Raw genomic sequence first — 26,768 nt, forward strand, 5'->3', positions numbered from 1 at the left:
ATTGTCACTGGGTTAACTAATATGAATACTGCATGAAGTGATCACGCTCAGATCATTCAATCTAGTAATTAAAAACTTTATTATAAGAATTGAAATCAAGTTTTCATAAGAAACAATATTTTTTAGATAAACTATATGTAATATATTCTCTTAAATCTGACTGCCCATGTATAACACTTTTTTCAGTGTACACTGTATTTATGACAAAACATACTATACTAATATATGTACTAATAAGAGACCATTGTAACGGGCCATTGGGTTGTTTTTGTTACACACACCTGGCAACACTGCCTCATCCACCAAAACCTGCAAAGTACTTGATGCAAATTTTGCAAAGTGAGTGTTTTTGTGAAAGTCACACAGTCTTCTATCAGCTCAGAAATCACTTCGGTAACATGTAACTTGACTAGATGCATCTAACTTTCCCTATTCCGGGACATTTTGGTCTTTTTGTGTGTCGTTGTAAATAATAAAACGTGTAAATGCAGCAATTAATATATAAATAAATCAATACTATATTGTGAAATAATTCAATAAATAAATACTGCTGAACTCACTATTTATAATGAGTTCAGCAGTATTTACTTATTGAATTGTTTATATATATATATATATATATATATATATAACAATAACTGCCATGTTTCTGTTGTTTTTATTTCATGAGAGGTTTCATTTCAAAACTCTTCTTTTCCCCAAAAGTCTACTTTTATTCCATAATGCCAATAAATCCTCATAGCAAATAAATCTACATGGAAGACTTCAGGGAGCTCCGAAATGCAATGTTTCCTTTAGCTGATCAAATAGGTAGACATGATTTAATACCTGATGCTATTCTGAGCTTCACTGAAAATGTGTTAGACATGCTCCGGTGCATATTATCAATTAGCTAGTACGGCTAAGCCTCTGTCATTCAAAGGTTAACAAAAAGCAATGTAAGGTTTTAGTTTTGGCTCTGTATCAGGTTGTAATAAAATACACAGAACGGTATTAAGCATCTGTCATTATCATCAGTGTTACAGTGTAACAAACATGAATGAGCTAAATTATTTACTTTAACATCAGGGTTACTTGCCATGCTCATAGTTTACTTATTTATTCATGACAAGCAAAGATAAATAGTACATAAGTTTTTTGAAAAACTAATGAAATGCATCAATCAACCAAAGCCTGCACACACAAAAAACAGCAAGTAAGTAAAAACAGATGTACCTGTACTCAGACTCGTGGATGGAGAAGAGAACTCCAGATGTGGATGCTTTCTGCTGGATGGAAGCTATGAATGTGAACTCATTTTTATTCCTGAGCAACTCCAGTAAATTTTCTGCGATTTGGGAGGGCACCTGAACCGTTCTCTGTGCATCTGCAAATAAAACAGGAACAATGGAAAAGGCACGAAGATGAGTGTGAGTCTAAGAAGTCCATTAGCAGGAGCTGTACCGATTTCTGAATTACATTATATTTTTCAAATGAGAAACCGTCACTGGTTCACAACAGCATGTTCTTATTATAAATGCATCAAATACATACAAAATAGTGTTCTGGGTCAGAATCAGGTGTGTGTTGTAATAGATGAGAGTATATACAGTATGCTGTCATTTAAATTATACATATGGCATGAACATTACAAATTATTCTCAGATTGACATTTTCATAATAAGTTTTACATATGAGTTAGAGGACTCAGACAGCTGTGCTGCACCTCTCCATGCTGACTGCTCCTCTATCGAGATGTGACTAATTGGAAGCAGTGTTTGAAAAAGAACAGAGTCCCTCTGCTAACTCTGCACACTGCTCTATCTTTTAGCTGCTTTATTCTCGTCACAACACAAAACACAAAAAACCGAGACGTGTCTAGAGTTTGCTTCTTTAATTTTACACTACAGCTCGAAATGTAAAACAAGTATGTTCATAGATTATAGTGAACTGTATGTTTAAGTCTATATACACAAGTCAAGTTGTTCAATATTTTAAACAGACTTGTTTATGTGTTTTATGACACTCTATGACCCGTTCTATGAAATTATCAAAGGAATGTTGCAATGCTACAAGGCAATTTCTAAGGCTCTGGGACTCCAGCGAACCACAGTGGGAGCCATTATCTCCAAACGCAGAAATCTTTGAACAGTGGCGAATCTGGCCAGAAGTGGTCAGAGGACTCATCAAAGTCAGAAAAAGATCCCAGACGAACATCTAAGGAACTGCAGGCATCAATCAGCGCAGATAAGGTCAGCATCCTGGCCAGAAATGGTATCCATTGCGAAAACCATTGCTAACCAAGAGGAACAAAAAAGGCCCAAATCACATTTGCCAAAAATCAAAAGACACCTTGATGATCCCCAAGTCTTTTGGGATAATGTTGGGACTGATGATGAGTCCTGTTACCTCTGGTGTGAAGCTAACAGTGAAGCATGGTGTGATGGTGTGGGGATGCGTTGCTGCTTCAGGGCTTGGGTGGCTTGCCATAATTGACAGAACCATCATTTCTGCTTTCTATCAAAAAATACAGAATGTGAATGTCATTCATGACCTGAAGCTAACGTGCACTTGGATTCCTCTACTTGTTAGCTATATTAGCTTTGTAACCATAGTATATAAACGTATAAACATATCAACATACTGTACTGGACTTGCTGAAATAAAATACACAAACCATCTTCACATGCCCTTCAATGTGTGAAAGGAAAAAGAAATCTAAACGCAGCAGCTCTGATACACATGGGCTATTACTGCACTGACAGGACAAGAGGATTTCAAAATAACCATGATTGTCCTGTTTTTCTCATGAGCCTTTTGTGTGACAATACTGTAAGTGATGGTCATGGCAATTTCCATGCTAAATAATAAGTGAAAGTTATAAATGTATAACAAATAACAGCCAAGGTGTAGACATGGCTATACTGTTAGCAAGAAATGCTCACGGATGAACACGTTCACTTCACACATATCTGCACATAATACACACTTGCTTCTGAACTTGTTTCTGTTGTCAGATCTCTTTTACACAACACTTAAGGCAGTCCGGAGTGTAATGCCTGCCTTCAGTTGCAGAAGAAAAGCAAACTAACACTTTAGGCTATTATCTTTTTTTCTTGTTTATTTGGAGCAAGAGTTCATGAGAAATGTTATGGGTTTATGCAACACTTGTAGCTCCAATATCGGAACAGTAAATACAAATTTTCATCAGCTAATGATACATTAGACACAGCACCTTCCAGTAATGTTAAGCATATGATTTGTACAAGTTGTATAACATTTGTGATTTTTTATTTGAATTATTTGAATATTCACCTCCCTGACTGACACAGTAGAACCACTTTTGGCTGCAATTACAGCTTTTATTTTTGGCAAAATTGCTCAAGTAGATTGAGGTCTGGGCTTTGATTGGGCTATCTTAACACATTCTTGTTCTTGGTTTTGAGCCATTCTGGTGTAGCTTTGACAGTGTTCTTATGGTCATTGTTCTATTAGAAGGTGAACATCTGCCCCAGTCTCAAATCTCTTGCAGATTGGAATGGTCATTTAATGGGGGCAGTGGTAGCTTGATAATTAAGGCTCTGGGTTACTGATCAGAAGGTTGGGGGTTCAAGCCTTACCAACCTTCCACTGTTGGGCCATTGAACAGGGCCATTAACCCTCTCTACTCCAGGGGTGCTGCATCATGTCTGACCCCAGATTCCTAACATTCTGGGATATGTAAAATGACAAATTTCACTGTAATGTATGTGACTAATAAATACTCATTATCATTTTCTTCTAGGATTGACCTATAATTAGGTCCATCCACATTGCCCTCAATCCTGACCTGTTTGACAGCCACTTTTCGTGATGAAAAACACCCGCAGAACATGATGCCACAACCACCGTGTTTCATTGTAGGGATGGTGGCATCAGGTTGATGAGTATTATTGTGTTTTTTCCAAATATACTGCAGAGCTTTGTCGAAACAGAACGATATTTGTGTCATCAGACCACAAAACTGTCTTCCATATGTTAGCCAAGTCTCCAAAATGCCTTTTGGCAAGCTCTAAATGGTTCAATTCAATTCAATTCAATTTTATTTGTATAGCACTTTTTACAATAGACATTGTCTCAAAGCAGCGTTACAGAAATATCAACACGGTATACAGATATTAAAGGTGCGAATTTATCCCAACTGAGCAAGCCACTGAGTGGCGACGGTGGCAAGGAAAAACTCCCTAAGATGATTAAGAGGAAGAAACCTTGAGAGGAACCAGACTCAGAAGGGAACCCATCCTCATCTGGGTAACAACAGATAGTGTGAAAAAGTTCATTATTGACTTATATGAAGTCTGTATGGCGTTAGGAGCAGCCGTAGTCCCAGCAGCCTGGAATTAGAGAAGATTTGAGCTCCATCCAGAGGCAGAGAGGATCTGGATCTCTAGTATCTCCATAAAATCGTGTGTGGCTCGGCAGAAGGAGAGAGGAGAGAAAAGATTATTAGGACTGGGAATTAGTATAATAGAAAGTCTAGTCAGGGTAGGCTTGAGTAAACAAATACGTTTTAAGCCTAGACTTAAACACTGAGACTGTGTCTGAGTCCCGAACACTAATAGGAAGACTGTTCCATAACTGTGGGGCTCTATAAGAGAAAGCTCTTCCCCCTGCTGTAGCCTTCACTATTCGAGGTACCGTCAAATAGCCTGCATCTTTTGATCTAAGTAGGCGTGGCGGATGGTATGGTATGGTATGGCTTGTTTTCAATAATGTTTTTCCTCTTGCCACTGGGCTTTCCATAAAGCCCAGCTTTGTGGAGTGTCTGGCCTATGGTTGTTCTGTAAACAGCTTCTCCAATAGCTAAGTGCTGAAATGGTGAATAGATGAGGGAAATAGGTAGAGGCCTATCCCCCTCATCTATTCAGCATTTCAGCACTCAGCTATGGCACATAAGCTCTAAAATGGCCATGAGCATTCATGAGAATAACAACAGCCCATGCGAAAGCACAAAAAAGCTTTGGATGGTATCAGGTCACAATACTGCTGGTAATGTTGACAAACAGGACATTGCCTCAAGCAACATGGATAACCTAATGCATAAAAAAGTAACAGTGATACACAAAATAAGCAGCTTGGTTAGCACTGCTGAAACACCTAACTGCTTTGCCCAGAGTTCTGACAGACGTAGAAAACGCAGAATCTTCATGGAAGGATGAAAGCAGCTTACTGTTGCATGGAGGTGTGTGTGCATGCAAATGTGAAAGGAGACCTCAGGCAAGATCAAGAAGTGCTTGTAAAACTAAATGTTGGAATGTCGCAATTACAGAGTGATTTCAATGCTAATATGAGAAAGGTAAAACCAGCAAGCTTAAAGTGTGTGTTTAAGTTATAACATAGGTTTATGAAGTTTCCAAGATAATGGTTTTAAAAGCTAATGCATTTCAGAGTTGTCTACTTAAGTACAAGCATGACATGTGGCCTCTGTAACTGTAAGAGGTGTGGTCTCTCTGGCTACAAGTTCAAATACAGGAGGTGTGGCCTCTCTGGCTATGAGTTCAAATGAAGGATGTATGGTTTCTTTGCATGTCAGTTCTAGAGAAGGTACAGCCTCAGTGAGTTCAAAGAAAGGAGGTGTGGATTTTGTAACTGTCAGTTTAAATAAAGGAGGTGTGGCTCTGTAACTGTCTGTGAGTTCAAAGAAAGGAGGTGTGGCTCTGTCAGTTTAAATAAAGGAGGTGTGGCTCTGTCAGTTTAAATAAAGTAAAGCCACTCAGTGGCTTGCTCAGTTGGGATAAATTCACACCTTTAATATCTGTACACCGTGTTGATATTTCTGTAAAGCTGCTTTGAGACAATGTCTATTGTAAAAAGCGCTATACAAATAAAATTGAATTGAATTGAATTAAAGTATAAAGTTGCAATCAAACTAATTCAACCACCATTGCAAATCAGGTTATTGTCAAAATTTACAGACTTTCAGCTGTTTGCAATGAACAAATCAAACAAAAGCAACTGAAATAGTTCAACACAACGAATTGGGTCAACTTGTTCTACATTATACAGTATATAATTATAGTCCTACAACTCATTAGGTTATCATAGAGCATTAAAGTATCCAAACTGCATAGTTATTAGCAATCCCTGTTCTGATTTTCATTCTTTCTGAAGTAGTTGCTTTAAAATTCACGTGCCCCTTTTTAACTTTGAGCACCTGCTCAAATCCTCGATGTTTAAGCTGCTCTGACATTGCCCCTGTCTCATGCTAGCAATTTTAAACCATCTTACTGCCTAATGTGGATGTGTGATGTATCACTTGCTGTCTTATCATGTATGCATGCATGAACTTCCACCAAACTGAACCCGACAGCCCGGACTAATTTACTGGGCAACTAGCAGAAATACCTTGTTTCACAGCATTTTTCCTCCACTAATACTATTAAAAAATCTCACTCTCTATAGCTTTTGTATCAGAATAGCATTCATTTAATTAACATTAATGAACTTGTAATGTTTCACTACTTTAAACAAAACTGCTGTTTTAATACAGCAATGCTCATAACATGTCTTCTACAACATCATTATATTATACACTATGGAGTATGTTACACATCCATTCAGTCATGCATTCATCTTCTAGTTACTGCTTCATCCTGGTCAGGGTTATGGTGAATCCCAGTAATACTGGACTTGAGTTGGAATATAAATATCTGTAACATGGAAACAGGGAGAACATGCACAGAAACTGAACAGGCAGTAATAGAGCTCAATTCTATTGGACTTGTAAAATCTTAAGATTTTACATCAAAGATGACCAAACTACCACACTTCAAGATTCAAGATTTTTTTTTTTTGGTCACACACCCAATTATGTACAGTGTATAACTTGCAGTGAAATGAAAACCTAGCCTACTCCACTTTAGACTGTGCATTAAATACCAAATTAAAAAGAAAAGGATCAGAACAAATAGAAATAAGAAATATTTTTTAATAGAAATAAGAAAGATGAAATATATGTACAGGAATGTGCAAAAAAAAAATCACAGGCACTATCCCACTACTGATTGGTACGGGGGCTTTGACCTTCTTGGTTCCCACCCTGAGCCAGGGAACCGCTCCTTAGGCAACCTGGTAGTCCAGAGCTCCCTTCAAAACACCATACCGACATTGATCTTAGTGCAGACACCAGATCGACGCAGTAGCCCAGAATCCCTAAGACTGCAGGCACATTTCAACAAATAGATTAGAATAGATAGGGGGAAGGGGAAGGCCTATCAATGCTTTCATAGCATTTTTAATTCATCATAGAGGCAAAAGGGGGCTGCAAAGTTTTTAAGTGGGTTCACCCTCATCTAATCAAGTTACTGACAATGACTCAGGCTCAGCAGGCTTGCGAAAGTTCTTGACTCATTCACAGTTTTATTAATCACGCATGACACATAACTTTGTAGACGGATGTTTCATTCAGCAAACACCACCGTGGTGTATACATCATTACAGTGGCTTCTGCTGAGACACCACTTGCAATCAGGTTCAAAGCGATGGCAATATCAACACACAGACCTATTTCGTGTTTATAACAAATTTGACTGGTGATGTTATTGAAAATGTCACATTTTATTTTATCTCAGCGGGCATAAAACGTGAAGACATAAATACTTAACGATGCATACTATTATATGCACCAGATTAGCTAGTTTCTGGAAGCACTGAGCTTGCCTTTGGATGGTTGTGTTGAAGGAACTTCCTCATTACGTCGTAGTCTGGTTGGCATTTGAGTGGCGTCTCGGAAGACCAACTGGAATGATGAACGAAACGGCATCTAGTATTAGGAAAGTTTGGAGAGCTAGCAGTGGGAGGTTTGAAAGCTGGAGGGCACTAGGCTGGGTCTCATAGCAGATGTCGATTGAAGACCCCTGCCGCCTCTGTTCTTCTGATGAGATGAGTTCTGAGTTGAGCTGAGAGAGATGCTGAGACGAGTGCTGAGAGTTCCTTTAGTGTCGTCACATGTTAACTCTTTCTGTCTAGGCCAGCCCTCTCAGGGTTCCAACCAACCAGAGATTGTCTTAGGGTGGGGTTATGCTCTGCCCATGATATTAATCACTCCATTGTCTCTGCAGATGGGTGGTTCCACACTTTTTCATGATGAATTTCCTTATTCTTATCCTTATTATTTTTCATGAATTTCCTTACTCTTATCCTTCAGGAAATCACTCAACGAACACAGACATACCACATGACATATATTAACCATTGTTAAGTACACTACTAATAGTAAAACACAATAATCATACTAATACTAATACATGCTAAATAAATTTGTGGCAACTTAGTGGTTATAAACATGAAGAAAATAAAAGAAAACATGGCAGAAAATAGGTGATTGCAGTTGTTTTAAAGATTAATTTTCAGTCATTGCTTCTGACATTGTTGCAGAATGGCTGAGATAAGACTAATGCAAACAGGGAGTAATGAAGTGGGTCTGTTGAGTGAGGATTCATGCTTTATGATCCCTATGGTTGCTATCTGTTGGGTTTTCTATCTAAGACTTTTTGTTACCACAAACTGAATTTTACTTCTTATACTTGCTATAAGAGTGCACTATAGTGGAAAATGTTTAGCCCCTGCATATATTAGGTAAAAAAATGAAATAAAAATAAAACAACGAAACAAACAAATAATAACCAGATAAATAACATCCCTCTGAGTGCATATTCACATTTGGCAGAGTAAATGCATTTATGTGTAAAACGTGAGTTTACACTGCTGTGACAGTTACACCGGAGTAAGCACCGGACTCAATTTCCCAAAGAACGGGGCGGACATTCAGCTATACCTCCCGTCACTCACATCCAGTGTCACGTATACAGTCACCTCATTACTGATCATGCACACCTGAGTTCAATCAAATGTGCATGCATGCACTCACTCACATTATATAAGCACTGTCACGGGTCTCACTCACTGTGAAGTATCATCCTGCATGTATTTGCCAGACATACTGAGCCTTTGTTTACTGTGCATGCTTTTCTGGTTTTTGATCCTGTTCTCATTTCCTGGTTTTGTGATTTTGCTCTGTATTGCCTATTTGCTGATTGTCTGACTTTATGCCTGTTTTTGACTATGTTTTTGCTTAAAATTTTGGATTTGTCTGACTCCTGCCTTTCAAATAAAGTGTTCCCCTGCAACTGCCTCTACCACCTGACAGTATACGTCCCCTTCTACATGGAGGCAGCAGTTGTACCAGACTGGTAGCAGATGCTAGCAGCTGAAGGCTGTCTTGTTGGGGAACAACAACAGCAGCTAGCCACGATCAAACAAGACTCATGCAAATCAACATACTGAGTCCCCTGTTAGCCGCCCTGGTGGCATGTTCTCAAGTGGCCGCTTTGCTCATTGCAAACCTGAACAGATACTCCAGGGACCCGGCCCTATGCAAAGGGTTCATGCTACAGTGTTTCCTATACTTCCCTATTCAAGGAGGAGTGTTTGATCAACACAAAACTGCCATGTAGTGCTGTAGAGCACACTAAGTGCAGATGGGAGACACTGTGTTACTACTGTGGTGAGTCGGCAGAGTGCCCCTTGCAGCCCACAGCACGAGCACCCATACAAGCCACTGAGTGAGGAAATCCCTGCACTCACTCCGCAGTGGTGAGTCTTTATCATTTTCTCTCCTGCCAGACATTTTCCTCAAAAGTGTTAATAAGACACTCAGAAGGTCTTGCCGTTGTTTCAATTCCCCTAGAAATATAATTGACCCTTGCCATAAATCTCAAATATAGATGTATAACCCATTGAGGGAGGTGCCATCATGCATAGTGCTTTCCCCACCATGCTTCAAGTTAGCCTGCTGAATGAAACTATGATATGGGCATCCAAGAACACCTTGCAGTAAAGTTGGCAGTAGAAGAATGGCATCACTGGTTAGAGGGGCCGGTGCACCCCGTCACCATTTTCACTGATCAGAAGAACCTCAAATATCTCAATTCACGCCAAGTACACTGGGCCCTCTTTTTCACCAGGTTCCATTTCACTCTGTTCTACCATCCTAGTTCAGAAAACACCAAAGCACGTCTGTCACATATGATCCCTGTTCCCCTCTAGGAATCCACAAACTATTTTATCCTGCCTCTCTCTTCTTTCATGAGAGCACTAACTTGGCCACGTTGACCAAGAGCTAGCTCTAACCCCACTCCAGGAGATGCCAACAGCATACCCTGCAGGCAAGACATATATGCCTGCTGAGAAGCAAACTCATTGCCGAGGTACATTCAGCCCCTGCTATGGGACACTCAGGGGTTCAAAAAACCCAGCAACTCCTCCAAGGAAAATAGTGGTGGCTAAACAAGCTTTCAGACGTCCACACCTTAATCTCCTCATGTTCTTCCTGTGCCCAAACCAAGGTTCCTAGAACTCTTCCAGCAGGCAAGCTGGCCCTCTTCCCAACACCTCAGCAATCCTGGTCCCACCTAGCCATAGATTTTATCACTGACCTTCCCATCTAAGGCTGTGATGGTGGCAGATTGGTGTCACTTTTATCTCTCACATCACAGCTATATTCATTAGTCTTGCCCATTAATATGAATGGCTAAGGGAATTTGGCCTATATGTTACCTCATATTTATAGCCATATAGAAAGTCATGGTTGAACAATTTCCTCTTCCTAGTCAACCAAGTGTATTAAAAAATGTCAAATATCAATGTGAATATACTTCAAATATATATATTTTTCTCATATGAATTCATAGGGGTGCCAATCATTGTGGCACACCTATATTTAACAAAGATATTTTTTTTTGGGATAACCCTGTGTTGTCTTTGTAATTGTTTGCTATTAAGAAGAGCTATTAATATTAATATTGTTTGCTATTAATAAGAGCAGAGCATTTTTGTGAAGACAATTTTTCACAGCCTTCTTTGCTCATTGCTCACCAAGGGTACCAATATTATTGAAGGGCACTGTAATTAGCCTTAAAGCAAGCATCAATCAACATAATTTTCTTTACCAACCATATTAATAATCAGTTAACATGTTTAATGGTTTAATGATGCAAATATAGTAATTTTTAGTGATACATCAGCATTGTAGACACATGGTGTGTGTGTGTGGGCGGGATGGGGGGTGTTGTGCCCATAGCTTGCTTCCCAATAAAGACCAATATTATATTTAATGTCTTGCACTGTCATTGCAAATGGCAAATAATAATAATAATTACCCAAAATGAATAGTTAATATAAACATATAAGCAGGTCAGTGCGGAAAGTGTCAGAATAACAGAGTTTAAACCCAATTTGCCTTAAAGCACCTGCATGCCTATTTTTGTAGAACTGTAGCAGGATGCTGGAAAATATAGAAGCGAGAAACATAAAAGAGGTAGAGATCACTGCTAGAGCTGCCATGTTCAATCAAAGAGCATGTCCAAGACGTGAAATCTTCATGACAGACATAAAGTGTTTTGTACAGTCGTGTAGTCACATTTATAAGATCCTATGGTATGTAAAGCCTCGACAGCTTTTCTGTGGCAAAATAACAGCAACCTAAGCAAACTCCAAGTCATGTCATTTTTACTTGTCTTGATGTTTTTACTCTGCAACAAAATGGCATATAAAGTAAACATTTCTTCAGCTATAACAGAATAAGCCATATTTATGTATTAATCGTTCACTAACAAAATATTCCTGCACAGCATAAAATAAGTTTTCCTTCTATTTTTAAGGTCATGTATCTTTTACTGGGTCTCTGTTCATAAAAAATGCATGGTGTTTGGGAATATGATTATATTTTTTAAATAAAAGTATGATGAAATGTAGTACGAGTTCCCACAGTTCTGTTCACTAGACTGGAGTTCCAAGAAAATTTTTAATGGTTGCTTTGATTGAAGTTAGAAAGTTCAGAGCAGGGCTCAGAGGGGTGCGACAGAAAAGCGTTTCATCAGGAGAGCCCGAGTTTGAATCCTGATGATGCCACAGCCATCCATGGCCAGGAGTCCAAGAGAAATTAGCCGTGCTCCCAAGGAGGGACAGCATTACTTTCTCTCCCCTATCAATCGCAACAACATTAGCGTCTCAACACGGGCGCCTCACAGCTCATGCATGTGGAAAGGGGGTAAAATAGTGCTTTCCTCCACCACATGACAGCATGAGGAGCAGTTCGAAAAGATGGGGTTGGCTGGCTTTGTGTGTCTCAGAGGAAGCATGTGATAGCCATCACCCTCAAACAAAACTCTTCACCCTGGAGAAAGTGTGAGCACAAATTAAAACCCGCATTCAGACGCAACTAGAATGTACAGTGTAGTTATGTTTTATGACAAGTGACTTATTATTTGCATGTGTGTTTTAATATTTAATCTGTGCATCTCAGTAATTGTGTATTTGCAGTCACCACGCTGCCTGTAAACTAGTCGTTCTTTTCCAAAGCAAAAACAATTCAATACCATGAATGCTATCCAATCTAATGGCTATATAAGCAGTAAGAAGAAGTCCACTCCCACTCTAGCAGACCCAGTCAGCCGAAGTCAGTTCCATACATGACACAGAAACCACCTGAAGATGCTATACTCATCATTTCAAAGAACATTTGACTTAAAAAGCGATCTATAATGGTGACTTTTCAACCCTGTCTGAGTGGTCACCCGCTCAATCAGCTTACTACTCGTCTTTTTCCAGTCTTCATCTGTTAACAAGCCTCAGGTTCCTGTTCTGACAGGAGTGGAAACTGATGTGGTCTTCTGCTGTTGCATCTCCTCCACCTCAAGGTTTGACTTGTGCATTTCTGCTCACTACATTTGTAAAGAGTGGTACTTTTAGTTACTGTAGACTTTTTCAACTCAAACCAACCTTACCACTCTCCTCTCATCTTGCTCAACAACCTGGCCCACAGAACTGCCGCTTACTGGATGTTTTTTTGCACCATTATGTGCACAGCAGTGGTCACCAACCCTGTTCATGAAGATCGATCTTCATGAAGACTTTAGTTCCAACCATACTAATCATGCTCACCTGACCAACAAACCATTGCCTTAAGAAGTTCTTGACTGATTAAAACAGGTGTGTTAGATTTTGATTGTAGATGAAACCTCCAGAAAGGTGAATATCGAGGATGAGGGTTGGTGACCACTATTCTAGAGACCAGATCAGCAGTTTCTGAAATACTCAAACAGCCCATCTGGCACCAACCTCAGTCAAAGTCGGTCAAATGAGATCATATTTTTTTTTCCTGATTCTGATGTTTTGACGTGAACAATTCCTGAAGCTATGAACCTGTATCTGCATGATTTAATACATCACTCTGCTGCCACATGATCAGCTAATTGTCTGGATGAACAGATGTCCAGATGTTCCTATTAAAGTGTTCGGTGAGTCTGCTCAATAGAGTTTCAATAATAAATCTTAATAGTTGTGGATCGTGCCTAAATTAACCAAATAACAAAAAATTCCTATAGGAGCGGCCCAGTATACAGATTCTTCTCTCATTTTCAGTATTTGGTCATGCTACCTTGCCTTTTTTTTAATGCCCTCCTGCTTTTCCCTCTGTCAGTAGGAGGTCTGATAAAATGTTATTTGCCCAGGGTAGCCAGGAGTTACACATTTAGAGCGAGGTGGTGGTTTATAGAGATATAGCAAGAGAGAGGGAGAGAGAGAGAGAGGCCAGACCTGAGGTGACTCGTTCTTACATGCTGTTTATCAGCCAGACCCAGAGGACTTGCTTTAATTTCGCCAACTCCTGACTCAACATGGCCACTGACTGACAGTTAGAAAATACAAGGAGCTGGGAAGGAGGAGGAGGAAAATCTGAGAATAATAAAAGTGAGCCATAATCAGAGTGAAAATAAACGCCACATCCTGGCTATCAACTTCAAGGACATAATTAGTCAGACGAAGAGGCTGTGTCACCAAAGCTAACTATCAGAAGAGTTCTTATTAGAAATTACTCCAGCAACTGTTGAATAATGGCTGTCTATGTGAGGTACAAAGAGATAATTCCTGGTTAAAAAAGAATAGAAGATGCCATAACTTTGCACTAGTGTAGTGTATTCAGAAGCTACCCAATAGCTGCCGACTGACAGTTAGCAAATATGAGCGGGTTGAGAAGGATTATTGGCATTGTTAATGCCATGCTTTCTGTTTGAGGATAATAAATCTCTACAAAGGCTTTTTAGTTCAACTGAGCGAGTTTTCATCTTCTGTGGCTTGAGATCAAACGCCACTGACAGACCGAACGTCCATCTATCCTGAAAGATTCCTGATTCTCAAATTCAAATTTACTCCATCTCGAATGCATGCATGTATGGATAATGTGAAGAAAAAAACCACAACTCACTTAGTTGTGTTCCATTACAACTCTGTACCATTACAACACATTTTATTCAATTTGCTACGTACACAACTAATACGTTGTACACTACCATAATCCATCTTTTTCATCTTGAGAAGAAAGAAGAATAATCTTTTTTTTTTTAAACAGTCATGTTGGAAATAGAGCTCCGTAGCACACTCTAAAAAAAAATGCTGGTTTATTTTACCAACCAAACAGCTATGCTACTGAAATTGGGTCACATATTTGAGTTATTTTGTTGGGTATTTTCAAACAGCCCTCTGCTGCTGGCTTTGCAGTGAGGATGTGAAAAGAAGCATGCGGGTCACGTAACGTCTCGACGCCTTCTTCACAATCTTTTTCTCAGCCTCCAGATTGAAGCCAGAGGAGTGAGCAAGCATACGAGCTGAAGAAGTTATGGAAAGTTACTAAAAATTATTTATTTTGGTGTTATTGACTTCAAATTCGAATGTAAAATGCAAGGATTTGAGTTATACATGAGTTAGTTTGGTTTATTTTTCTTGAAGACTGTAGGCAGGAGAATGTATATGCAACTGAGGAAAAATTCAGATTAAATAGCTGGCTAGCTAATGTGAGTTCCTCCACGTATTCGGAATTGGATAAGTGACCGAGCTCGCTGGTCTCTGTCATGATTTCCCCTCACGGGAGCATGCAGCACGCTCCGAAGCTCGAAGCGCGAGTGTGCACTTTCGGGTTTTACAGTGACATTGAGTTTGTTTACTTTTGACATGTGTGCGTTTGTTATGATTTCTGTCCTGTCTCCGCCCCTGTATTGTCATTGGTTGTTTCCCTTATGTGTCATCATTGTGTTTAGCTGTTAAGCATTTCACCCGATTTCGTTTAGTATTTAAACCCCTCGTGTCTGTGTTTGGGGCGAAGTATTGCGAGTGTTACCGTACCTCCCCTTTGTATATTGTCCTCATATTTGGTTTTGAATCTCGTTTCTTGTTTCTCGTTTCGTGCGTATTAGCCTTGCCTCTTTTATGTCCGTTTGCCATTCACCTGACCCTTTGCCTGTTCTGACCACACCTATGTTTCACGTTTTAGATTTGTCTGCCTTTCTCCTCTAATAAAGCTCTTATCTGCATTTGCATCCGTCTCAACCTCCATTTCGTGACAACATTTAAATCAACAAGGAAATTATGTTGGTTGATCTGTTGGGTAACTTGCAAAATAGTCTTACAAACCAATATGGAAAATAATCGTGATAATACAGTATCATTAATTATGCTCCAGCCTGAAAAAAAAAAAACTTGATATGATATTTTTTGTTAAATCGCCCATCTCTAGATTGACTCCACTTAAATCAATACAAAGTTATTCTGACTGATCACATTTATCCTATGATGAATCATTTCTATTCTGATTCTCATTGAATGGTTTCATGTGGATGAAAAGGATGTAAATCATATGCTGTGGCCTTCAGGGTCACCAGATCTCAACCCAGTTAAACACTTGTAGGAGATTTTGGATTGATGTGTTAGACAGTGCTCTTCACTATGGAAGCAAAAGAGTGACATAAAAATTTGAGTGGAACAATTTGTGTAGAATTTTAAAAGCCACTGAATTCTTAATAATGAAAATGAACCACTGAACCATAACACTGAAAATGCACATTCTCAAAAATTTGGGTGTCTGCCAAATATCATCAGTGTAAATCAAGCATCTATATTCATGCAGTATATTCATTTTTTCAGTGTTCACGAATTCAGATTCATTCATTCAGTTTTCAGATATTCTAAACTGCTCATTTCAGTGCTCACATCCGACCTGGCAAATTCAGTCTGCAAAATTCAATCCGAAAAAAAAATCAGGGCCGGAAAAGGCAAATCGACCCCCCATGTGTTGTACTGTTTTGTATCCCCTGCTCTCGAATACCTCCATCTCTCTAGAGAGAATTTTAATTGAATCCAATTAAAAAGGAAATCTGTCATGGGTTTGTGTTCTTATAGTGGAGGGCTGTTTTATGTTTAGACACAAGTTTTATTCATTATTCATTGGAAAACGTCACTTGGAAACTTGTAGATCTAGAGCTAAAAATCCTTTTTCTTGCAGTACTGCTTGAGTATACAGTTTCAACGACTCATAATCACACTATCCGACGGCAATCAGATGAGAAGATGAGTCCCCTTTTGAGTCTGGCTCCTCTCATGGTTTCTTCCTCATGTCATCTCTGCCGCTCTGGCTCGCTCATAAGGGACCGAAATTGTTAAAAGCACTATAGGAATAAAACGGAACTGTTGGTGTAAAAGCAAGCTGGAAAAATTATTCAGCAGTTCAGGAAATATGACGCCGGAGCACGTATTATAAGTTGTTTCTGATTCTTTTGTGTATGAGTAAAGCAAACGTGTTGACGTTAATGCAGTCCATGTTTTCCTATTTTGTAATGAAATGCATTCCAAAATATCAAGTATTTCCATAAAGTTTTCCGTTCTTGGGCTACCACTGGAGTTCTGTTTCCAGTTTGAGCCTTTTAAGGTTTTGTTGGTCATTCAGTGATAATCACAAGAAATGAACTGAAATGGTTTGATGCTGGGTCAGTTTACTCTATATAAAGTATACTGTTTATAACCTATTTGCAATCATACAAGGCTGTGAAACACGACAAGGGCAAAATAAGTCCCACAGGCCCGTATGCAAATTATGTCCAAAAAAGCCATGCCCCACATTTAGTATAACATGGACTGTATTCATTTCAAATTCTCATATGTGAAGAAAACAGAAAAATAAATATTAACTTATTTGCAGCTGTCACGATCTCGCCAGCAGAGGGTGCTGCAGCGATGACAGCCGCTCGTGCATGTGCTTGAAGCGCGCATGGACAAGAACACTGTGTTTACAATGGACATGTGCACTTGTTTTGGTTCCTGTTCTGTCCCTGCCTGGTTCAGTTATTGGCGGAGGTGCAAGGGTGTGTTTAGAAGTTTTGCCAGCTGTCAGCCATTAAGGTAATTGTGACTGGTTATTTAAACCCCTCACGTTGCCATGCACGTAGGCAGTATTAGCGTTGAGTAATGACGGATTAAAAGAAAGACGGAATGTATAATGGTGCCAGGCGGTAATGTGTCCATGCTCTGTCTAGTTTCCTGTTCCTAGGTTCATGCTCTAGTTAGAAGAGTGCTCATGCCATAGTTAGTAGAAGAGTGTTCATGCCATAGTTAGAAGAGTGTTCATGTTAGAAGAGTGTTCATGCCATAGTTAGAAGAGTGTTTATGCCATAGTTAAATGAGTGTTCATGCCTTAGTTAAACGAGTGTGCATGACTTAGTTAAGTGAGTATTTATGCCTTAGTTAAACGAGTGTTTCCTGCCTTAGTTGAACGAGTGTTTCCTGCCTTAAGTGTAAATAAAGACTTTTCTCCTGCGCTTACTTCCTGTTTTGAGTCCTGTTTCGTAACAGTAGCACCATCTGCAGAATAATTGTTTTCAGTGTACACATCATCATTCAGCTCATTTTGACAGTAAAACATACACAACTCATTATCAGAGAAAAAAAGGAAAGACAGAGAGAGAGAGAGAAAACAACCACAAATAGGTATCGTGTGTGCCACCACATTATAATTGGTTCATTCTCCCACACTCTCACTGCAGACTCCTGCCAGAGAACACATGAGAGTTAAAAGACAAATTCCCTTAATTAATCTCATTTAAATCCATTGTGGATTTCATACTGTTCTGTTAATATTTGAGCATGGTTAAATCTGAGCTCTGAAATGAGCGATCTGAATACCGGTTTTTGAATATCAAGTATTTTGAATCTGTGAAGTGAAAAACTTATATTTAAATATAAACATGTTTTTGAAAATGTACATTTTAAAATGCGAGTCTCTGAAGAGTGGCGCAAAACAATTTTAAACATCAAGGAGGTTAATTCAAAAGTTTGTGGACACATAACCATCACACACACATATAAATTGTAAGCACACAATTGTCTTAGTACGCTGTAGCGTTATAATTTCCCTTCACTGGAACTAAGACACCGTGGTAAAAAAATAAATAAAAAAGAAGTGGGTACACTGTACAGTGCACAACGATGGACACTCATAAAACAAATTGTATGCTTTTATCTATTTATTTTAAGTGAGCTGTACTGCGGTATGTCATCTTCTATAATACATGTTATTATATTACCCCAGTATGAGATCTTCATATGAGATCTTCATATACTGCAAGCCTTTTTTTTTAATCCTACAGTATTATTTTGTTATGAAGATGTTAATCTTCTGGGACTTTTCATGACTTATACTAAAATCCAGCGCCAAAAGTACTGAATATTCACAGCAAAATGATATGAACCTAATACAACCAGATTTTAACTCGCAATTATTAATTACTCACCCATGACTGAATAGTCAGTGTGTCCCATGAACTGGGAGCTAAAATATCACACGTCCCCACAGCCTGAGCCTGAGCATCCATTTGCTCATCCTGCAAACTGTGCTTTAGGCTTTCACCATAAAGTAGCACATACTCATTAGCTTTCGACACTTTCTGAACGAGCGCTGACTCAGTGACTATCATGATATGTTTCCTAAGTCCTCACACAACTTACATGAACAATGCTTGTCCGTCACACGTAACAGTCAGAGGATTTTGAATTATTATTAAGATTACTTTTATGCTTTTTGTACAAAATAAGACACAGATAAAGCGCTAGAGCGAACATGTTTAAGTAAATTCAAAGCGATTGCGAGTGATATTTAGCGTATAGCCAAATACAACAATTTTGAATGTTCTGAAAAGGAAAAAAAATCGTCTGGTGCACAACCAGAACAACCAGAAATCAAACAGGTTGGAAAACACAGAAAACATAACCACTGTTCGAAGAAGAGAAATATCGAGGTCGTACTACAAGATGCAAACCTCTCATCAGCAGTAAGAATCAGAAAGCCAGATTGGAATTCGCAAAGAAACACAGAGATGATCCACAAAAGTTCTGGAACAATGATTAACCTCTACTAAAGTGATGGAAAGGCCGACGTGCGGAGAAAGAATGATCCAAAACATATGAGCTCTTTGGTCAAACATAGTGGACGTAGTGTCATGGCTTGGGCTTGCGTGGCTGCTTCTGGAACATTCTCACTAATCTTTATTCACGATGGTAGCAACAGAATAAATTCTGAAGTCTACAGGGACATTTTGTCTGACAATTTACAGAGTAATGCATCCAAATAAACTTTATCTTGCAGCAAGACAATGATCTAAAACACATTGCCAACTCAACAAAGGACTCTAAGGTCTAAGGTTTTAAATTGGCCAACTCAATCACCAGGCCTTAATTGAACTGCACAGCTTCCAATGGAAGAAACCCCCCGAAACAAACAACAACTGAAAGAAGTTGCTCTTCTGAAGCGCTAGCAGTACCGCTGAATGGACATGTTTAACTAAATTCACTGTGACTGTGACTGATATTTAGTGTAAGCTACTTGCTATAGAGAGTAAACGGTAATAGATAAGGGAAAATGTAATTAAACTACTATTAAACTTTGTTTAAGTCATGAAATAAAACAATCACAGAAACTTCTGACAATTTCCATGACTTATGTATGCATGTTTTCCGATTTTATTATTCAACAAGAATGATTAGGTACTGGAATTTGCAACACTTACAGTATTTTCCATGATCTTATAGGTTTTCCAGGACCCATATCAGCCCTGAGCATAGGGGAGAAGGAGCAGCAAGACATTTCAGGCATACCCACAAGACCTAAAATTCAGCCTCCACTTCAATAACCCATTTACTTGTGCATTATTATCCATTCTCATAGCAGCAAAGCTCTTTACACCTCATCACCCGATATTGTGCAGAGAATTGCAGAGCAAGAACCAGATATCCCCAGGCAGTGGCCAATTAGATATTTGTATGTGCCATGGCCAAAAGCATGGTTGCTTGCTTTTAGTTAAATGCCCCCCAAAGCAGCCAACTGTTGGCAAAGGAATCATTTTTGCTGCACTGCAGTGTTAATGTCCTGTTCGTAGACTCATAAGGATAGAAAATCAAACACACACACACACACACACACACACACACTCACAAACCGAGGCTAGTGTTAATCAGGGCTAATATCAGATTGGCATCATCTGTGTGCTGTGCTCATAAACAAAAAGACAACATTTCTAACACTTTTGCTAGCATAGGTTGTATAGCTCCAGTTTAGTTCATAACAATTATAGAGATGGGAATTTCAGGCAAATTACTATTTAAATTATGGAAATAATCTTCGTATTTCTGAATACACACTCGTACAGAAAATGACCTGCATGCAACAAAACATTAAGCTTTTATCCGCTGTAGTGTGTGTGTGTGTGTGTGTGTGTGTGTGTGTTATGTATGCAAGGCAGTATATAGATATAGTACACCAAGCCTACATCAAATAGCCCTTTACTATACAGTAGACAAAAAGCAGTATGCAAAGGAATAGTATGTCTGAATTCTCAGTATTCATAAAATAGTTTTAAGTTGTAGGTCACATGACAATGCCAACATGGTGGATGTAGTACGTCCTGATTGTATTCATGCTACAAACTTACACCGATCAGTACGTACCGTATCGACGGACAAGCAGTAGGTACTGTCAAGTACGCAATTTGTGAACTTTAAACTTATAGCAGGCGTGTGCCATCCCATTCCACATTTAAGCACACTCATGGGGTTATTAATCAATTCACTCATTCATTCACTGTGTTACAGTCAGCTCCAGATCTCTTGCTGGAGATTATAACAAAATGTCTTTGTGATTAATAGCTTAATGTCATTAATGAACTCTAACCTTAAATGAACCATTTTATCTTTATCTATCTATCTATCTATCTATCTATATATATATATATATATATATATATATATATATATATATATATATATATATATATATATCTGATGTGAATTATGCTTAATCTGCAAACTCGACGTACCGTTTGTAATAAATACCAGAACAGAGATTTCAGTACTCGAATACCGTCACCTCAAAACAGTAAACCGGGTATTCAAATACCCAGAACCTCACAATGTTCAAAACAAATCTTATACTATGGCAAAAACGATGCTTTACCAGTTATCAAGTCCGAACACACATTATGTGTTTAGTAAAAAATAATTAATAATTAAACAGTTACGGAAAAAAAAAATACAAGCACACATTATTAATTGAATTCATTTAATTAAGAAATTACTATTTGTTTCCTAGACAAGTTAATACGACTTTATTTTGAATGACTAAATAACGACAGAAACATCTATTCAAGGCAGAAACTTTAATGACGTTCTGTAACTCCGTCATCTGATGATGATCATCTTGAACTGTACTTTTCCCTTGTCACTGGGATCTTTTATTATAAGCTTATCTTCAGTAGGTGGGTGAAATATACCTTTATAATATTACTGTAAAGATAATCAATGTGGCAGTACACATTAATTACATTCTCATTATCATGTAAAAGATGAAGATAAAATCAACGTACCCTTGATTTTTAATAAAGTGGTGCATAGCTATGCTGTAACACAGTCTTGTAATGCTTTTGGTTTGTTCTGCTTCCTGAGGCGTCCTTCCTTCGCTCCCACTCGGCATAAGTCTTTATCTTGCTTTTTTAAATTTACATGGAAATTTAAAAACGGCTATCCAGGAGCATTAATATTCACATTTTCTAACCCATTAGAAAGTGATAAACAAGAATAACGAGTCATTTTAGAAGATTAGAATGAAGACGAAGTTTACTGGGTTTTGCTGATAGCAACTACACTGCCGCATAAAGGTTATAATACGGCATTTTTTTAATGAGTAGAGTAAGAAAAGCTAGGCTAACATATAGGGGTTATCCCTGTTAAACATGTTCATCTTAACAAATTCAAATACGGGACAGTTAGCTAACCTGTCAGCTTTTAAATTCTCTGTGAAGGTCAGGACGCTTATCAGAAAAGGCATTTTGCCTTGTTCGAGGTGTTTCTTTTTTGGATCACCCTGGTTATCTGCAACATGTGGGTGTGAAAGGAACCCATGTGGATTCGCCTTTGCTACTATTTTTTATCATGTTATGCACTATGTGTGTTGTTTGTGTCACTGCACACTCTTGATTAGCTGCGTGTGTAATGTGAGTCGGCCAAGAAAAACGACATCACCACATTGAAATAAAGAACAGAAAGTACTGAAAGTTTTAGGATCAAAAACGTTTTTAATGCAATAGAATCGAAAATGTACCAAAGGTTCAACGGATTGTGAAAGCCTAATTTTTAGTTAACAATTAATTACCAATTAGTTACTAATTAATTACCTAGATGATAATTCCGTACCTACCGCATTCCTCTCAGCTAGTATAGCTTTCTCCTACACCTTTTCTCTCACTGACAGAACACGAGTTTGAAAATTCACAACAGCAGCAAAGATTTCCCCAACAGCTCATGTGCGAGTGTGAAAACATGAACAGATCCAAACAGTAGCCAATACATGTGAGGCTGCATGGTCTCTAGACAGTTCATAGAGGGACATAACATATTCCAAACTGTGCAAACATCTTCAGAGTCTTGTCATATTTTTGTGTGAATCCATGCAATCCATCATGTGTTCCAGCTGTTTGAGTACACCTTAGCTTTCAAGAGATATAGTAACAGAAGAAGAAGAAAAGGTAAAGGAGTATGATAGAAAAGGCAGAAGACAACAGAAGAGGAGGACGATGAAGAGGAGAAAGAGGACGACGAATAAGATGAAGAGGAGCAGCTGGGCAAAGGATTGGAAGATAAAGGGAATGATGAAGAAGAAGGGGAAGAGGAGGAGGACAACAACAGAGAGAAGATAGAGGAGGAGGACAACAAAGAAGAGGAAGAGGACATCAAAGAAAAAGAGGTAGAGAAGGATGACAACAAAGAAGAAATAGAGGATGACGAATAAGAGGAGGAAGAAAAGGAAAATGTCAAAGAAGATGAAGTGGACAATAAAGAAGAGGAAGTGCAGGAAGACAAAGAAGAAAAGGAGGACAACAAAGAAAAAGAACCCTAGCAACAATCCTAAAAACTGACACTCCAAAACTGAATAGAATCCAAAAAAAAAACAAAAAACTACACGATAATGTTTATCAGTGCATAAAAATATCCATAAAAAAATCATCTTAAGTGCAAAGGTCCATCTATCCAAATATTGTTCCCATCCATAACACATTCCATCACACTATCAGTCACTAAACACACAAATCTATAACACAATGTAAAATACAAGACATTGCTACATTTATTGCTTTGATTGTAAGCTATTCTAATCTGTTCTACTGGGGGGGTTTTTTTTCAAAAGAAATAAACATCACCAAGATATCGCTTTAAACATCATAATTAGTCTCAGTTTGTGCCTTAAAAATGCCAGCAGAGCCGATGTCAAGATAAAACAGTCCAATTTGGATGGAATACCTTTTTTATGAATATTACAAAGATTTAGTCTTTCTTGCAGAATGTATTAACCCACTCTGAACTCTTTCCTTCACATTACCATGTCAAAGGCATGGGCAGTTGTCATTAACCTTACTGAAAATTTGGCATGTTAAACACTGACTTGTGTGTCTCTCGTTGTGTCCCGAGGCTCAGTTCATTATCTGTGGAAGGGAAATTATTCCATCAGAAGCCAATCTCTGTAGTAAACGTTACTGCTGCATACCAGTCAAATGTGTTTTATGTGTCACAAATTTGAAACATACACAAATATACTTAGTGTAATGAATATGAGATCCCTAAAAAAAGATTTGTATATATTTGCACACTCACTGTCCACAGCACTTTAATTGGAACACCTAGTTCATCTTTGATGAACTTCTATCAAAGTGTAGAGAAAGAAAGGATCCAAAACATACAAACTCATCTGTGAAACATGGTGTAGGCAGTGTCATGGTTTGGGCTTGCATTGTTGCTTCTGGAACATTCTCACTAATCTTTATTGATGATGGTAGCAGCAGAATGAATTCAGAGGTCTACAGAAACATTCTGAATGCAATACATCCAATGTAACTGGGAGGATCCGTAATCATGCAGCAAGACAATGGCACAAAACACACTACCAACTCATCAAACGACTTCATCAGGGATTAAAAAAAAAAAATAGTAGAAGGTTTTAGACTGGCCAAGTCAATCGCCAGACCTTAACCCACTGAGCAGCATTTCACCTCCTGAACAGGAGACTTGAAGGGAGAAACACCCTCCCCCGGAAAAACACCCCCAAAAAAACAGAAAGTGAAACGTCTGGGTTACGCATGTAACCCTGTTCCCTGAGAAGGGAACAAGACATTGCGTTTAGTATAACACTATGGGAAGCCTCTCGCGTGTGACCGGCATCTGAAGCTTGTGTAAAATAATGCCTATTTATAGGCCTGCCATGATCAGGTGACGTAGCAATTAAGCACATTGCGTGATATAAATATGGCACCTGTGAACCGCGCCATCAGCCTCTATTATCCGAAGCGAAGACGCAATTCACAGGCCTGCCCTGGTATGACAAAGCTACACAACGTCTCGTTCCCTTCTCAGGGAACAGGGTTACATGTTTAACCCAGACGTTCCCTTTCAAAGGGAACTTCGACATTGTGTTTAGCATAACACAATGGGAATGAGAATACCCACTCCGACATACCGAGGGTACGGCCTGTTCAAAAAGACCCAAGCCCGAGGGTCACTGCAAGACACTCGGGGTGGAATGAATATCCAGGCTGTAATAATGAATGAATGTGTGTGGCGTAAACCACCCTGCAGCAGCACACACATCCTGCAAGGATACCCCTTTGGATAAAGCCTTTGAGGAGGCGACCGCCCTAGTGGAATGAGCCCTTATGCCCAGAGGCGTAGCGAGACCGTGCGCCTCATAAGCAATCGAGATTGCTTCACTATCCAATTAGAGATGCACTGCTTTGACACAGCATCACCTCTACTGTCGCCGCCAAATCGGACCAGTAGCTGCTCCAATTTACGCCACTGGCCGGAGCGGTGGATGTAAGTACAGAGAGCCCTTACTGGACACAGCAGGTGCATTCTCTTTTGTTCCAGAGTGGGGAATGGAGAAGGGCAGAAAGCCTGAAACACCACAGGGTGGGCAGCAGATGTAGTAATATAAGATGTAAGATGTATAATCCAGCATAGGATACAGGAAGGCCTTGGCTAATCCAGGAGCAAAGTCAAGAGAGGAAGGGGCAACAGCAAGAGCTTGTAGATCTCCTACTCGCTTGAGAGATGTCATGACCAGCAGAAGAGCTACCTTTAGAGTCAGAAGCTTCTCAGAGGCTGACTCTAAGGGCTCAAATGGGGTCTCTGACAGACCTTCCAGTACCACAGAAAGGTCCTAGGAAGGTATGCGCGGCCAGCAGATGGGCCTCCACCGCCTGACACCACACATGAACCTCAAAGTTAGAGGATGTTGCTCCACAGAGGCTCCAACAACAGGGGCATGGCTGGCTGAAATGGCTTCAGATGCCGGTCACACACGAGAGGCGCTTCCATAGAGTTACTGTATGCTAAATGCAACGTCGAAGTTCCCTTTGAAAAGGAACAAGCTGCAGTTACAACCACGGAGAAGCATCACAAAAGAATATAGTAGGAGAAACCATTATTTTTCACATAAACATTACAGAACAGTGAAATTCTATTCTTCACATATCCTAGCTTGTTATAAAGTTGGCGTCAGAACAGAGGGTCAGTTATGAAATGGCACCTCTGAAGTAGAGAGGGTTAAAAGCCTTGCTCAAGGGCCCAACAGTGGCAGTCTGGCAGGGCTTGAAGCCTTCTGATCTTCTGACTTTCTGATCAGTAACCTAGAGCTTTAACCACAGATCCACCACTGCCCACCCAGTTTGGTGGCGTCAGTGGGAAAATATCATTCACGTCAACATTAAACAACTGTTAAATTATAATGTGCTTTTTAAAACTGTTAAGAGCACATTACTGCAGAATCACTTAAAGATCCACTACTCAGTTGAGTTCCATTTGCACAGCTGGTAATATAATTACACCTCCCCTACTCTCCTTAAAGCTGAAATCGTAGACATGCTTGGTTTAATGTCTTTTAAAGGCTTCTGGTTCTAGGTGATTAAATAGTTTATTGTGATCAAGGGAAAATCAGTATCATGCAAGCAAGCCTAGCCCTAAAGAATTATGCAGATTTTTATAAACATTTGTCACATTTCAGACAAACATTTGTCCTCATTACTGCATTAATATCAAGATATACTTGTTTTTTTTGTTGTTTTGTTTTTCATATCTGGTGCTGTTCTTTATATAAACCTAAACTCACAAATGAGCATGCAGGAAAAATGAGACAGAAAATATTGAGCTATATTTAGTGCAAATCAGGCCTGATGAATGGCACTGCCTTAAGACATGTGCATCAGTATGATAATATCCTGAATATACAGTTTATGCCTTATCCCTAGGCAATTAATCCAACATTCCCATTTACATGTAAAGCAGTTTCTCTCGTTAAAAAACACATCGTGCTTGGAATATTTCAGTGTTCT

General features: G+C 39.0%; 1 protein-coding gene across 1 annotated transcript in view; it reads right to left on the reverse strand.

The window, feature by feature from the left end:
- The window catches only part of LOC108270557 (protein kinase C-binding protein NELL1), a 211,458-nt gene that overhangs the window by 177,001 nt on the left and 7,689 nt on the right, over positions 1 to 26,768 (reverse strand). The window contains exon 3 of the mRNA XM_017477381.3: positions 1,216 to 1,366. Within this exon, the coding sequence (XP_017332870.1) occupies positions 1,216 to 1,366 (151 nt within the window). The remainder of the gene's footprint in view (positions 1 to 1,215; positions 1,367 to 26,768) is intronic.

The sequence above is a fragment of the Ictalurus punctatus genome, chromosome 10 (assembly GCF_001660625.3).
Source record: "Ictalurus punctatus breed USDA103 chromosome 10, Coco_2.0, whole genome shotgun sequence".
NCBI lineage: Eukaryota > Metazoa > Chordata > Actinopteri > Siluriformes > Ictaluridae > Ictalurus > Ictalurus punctatus.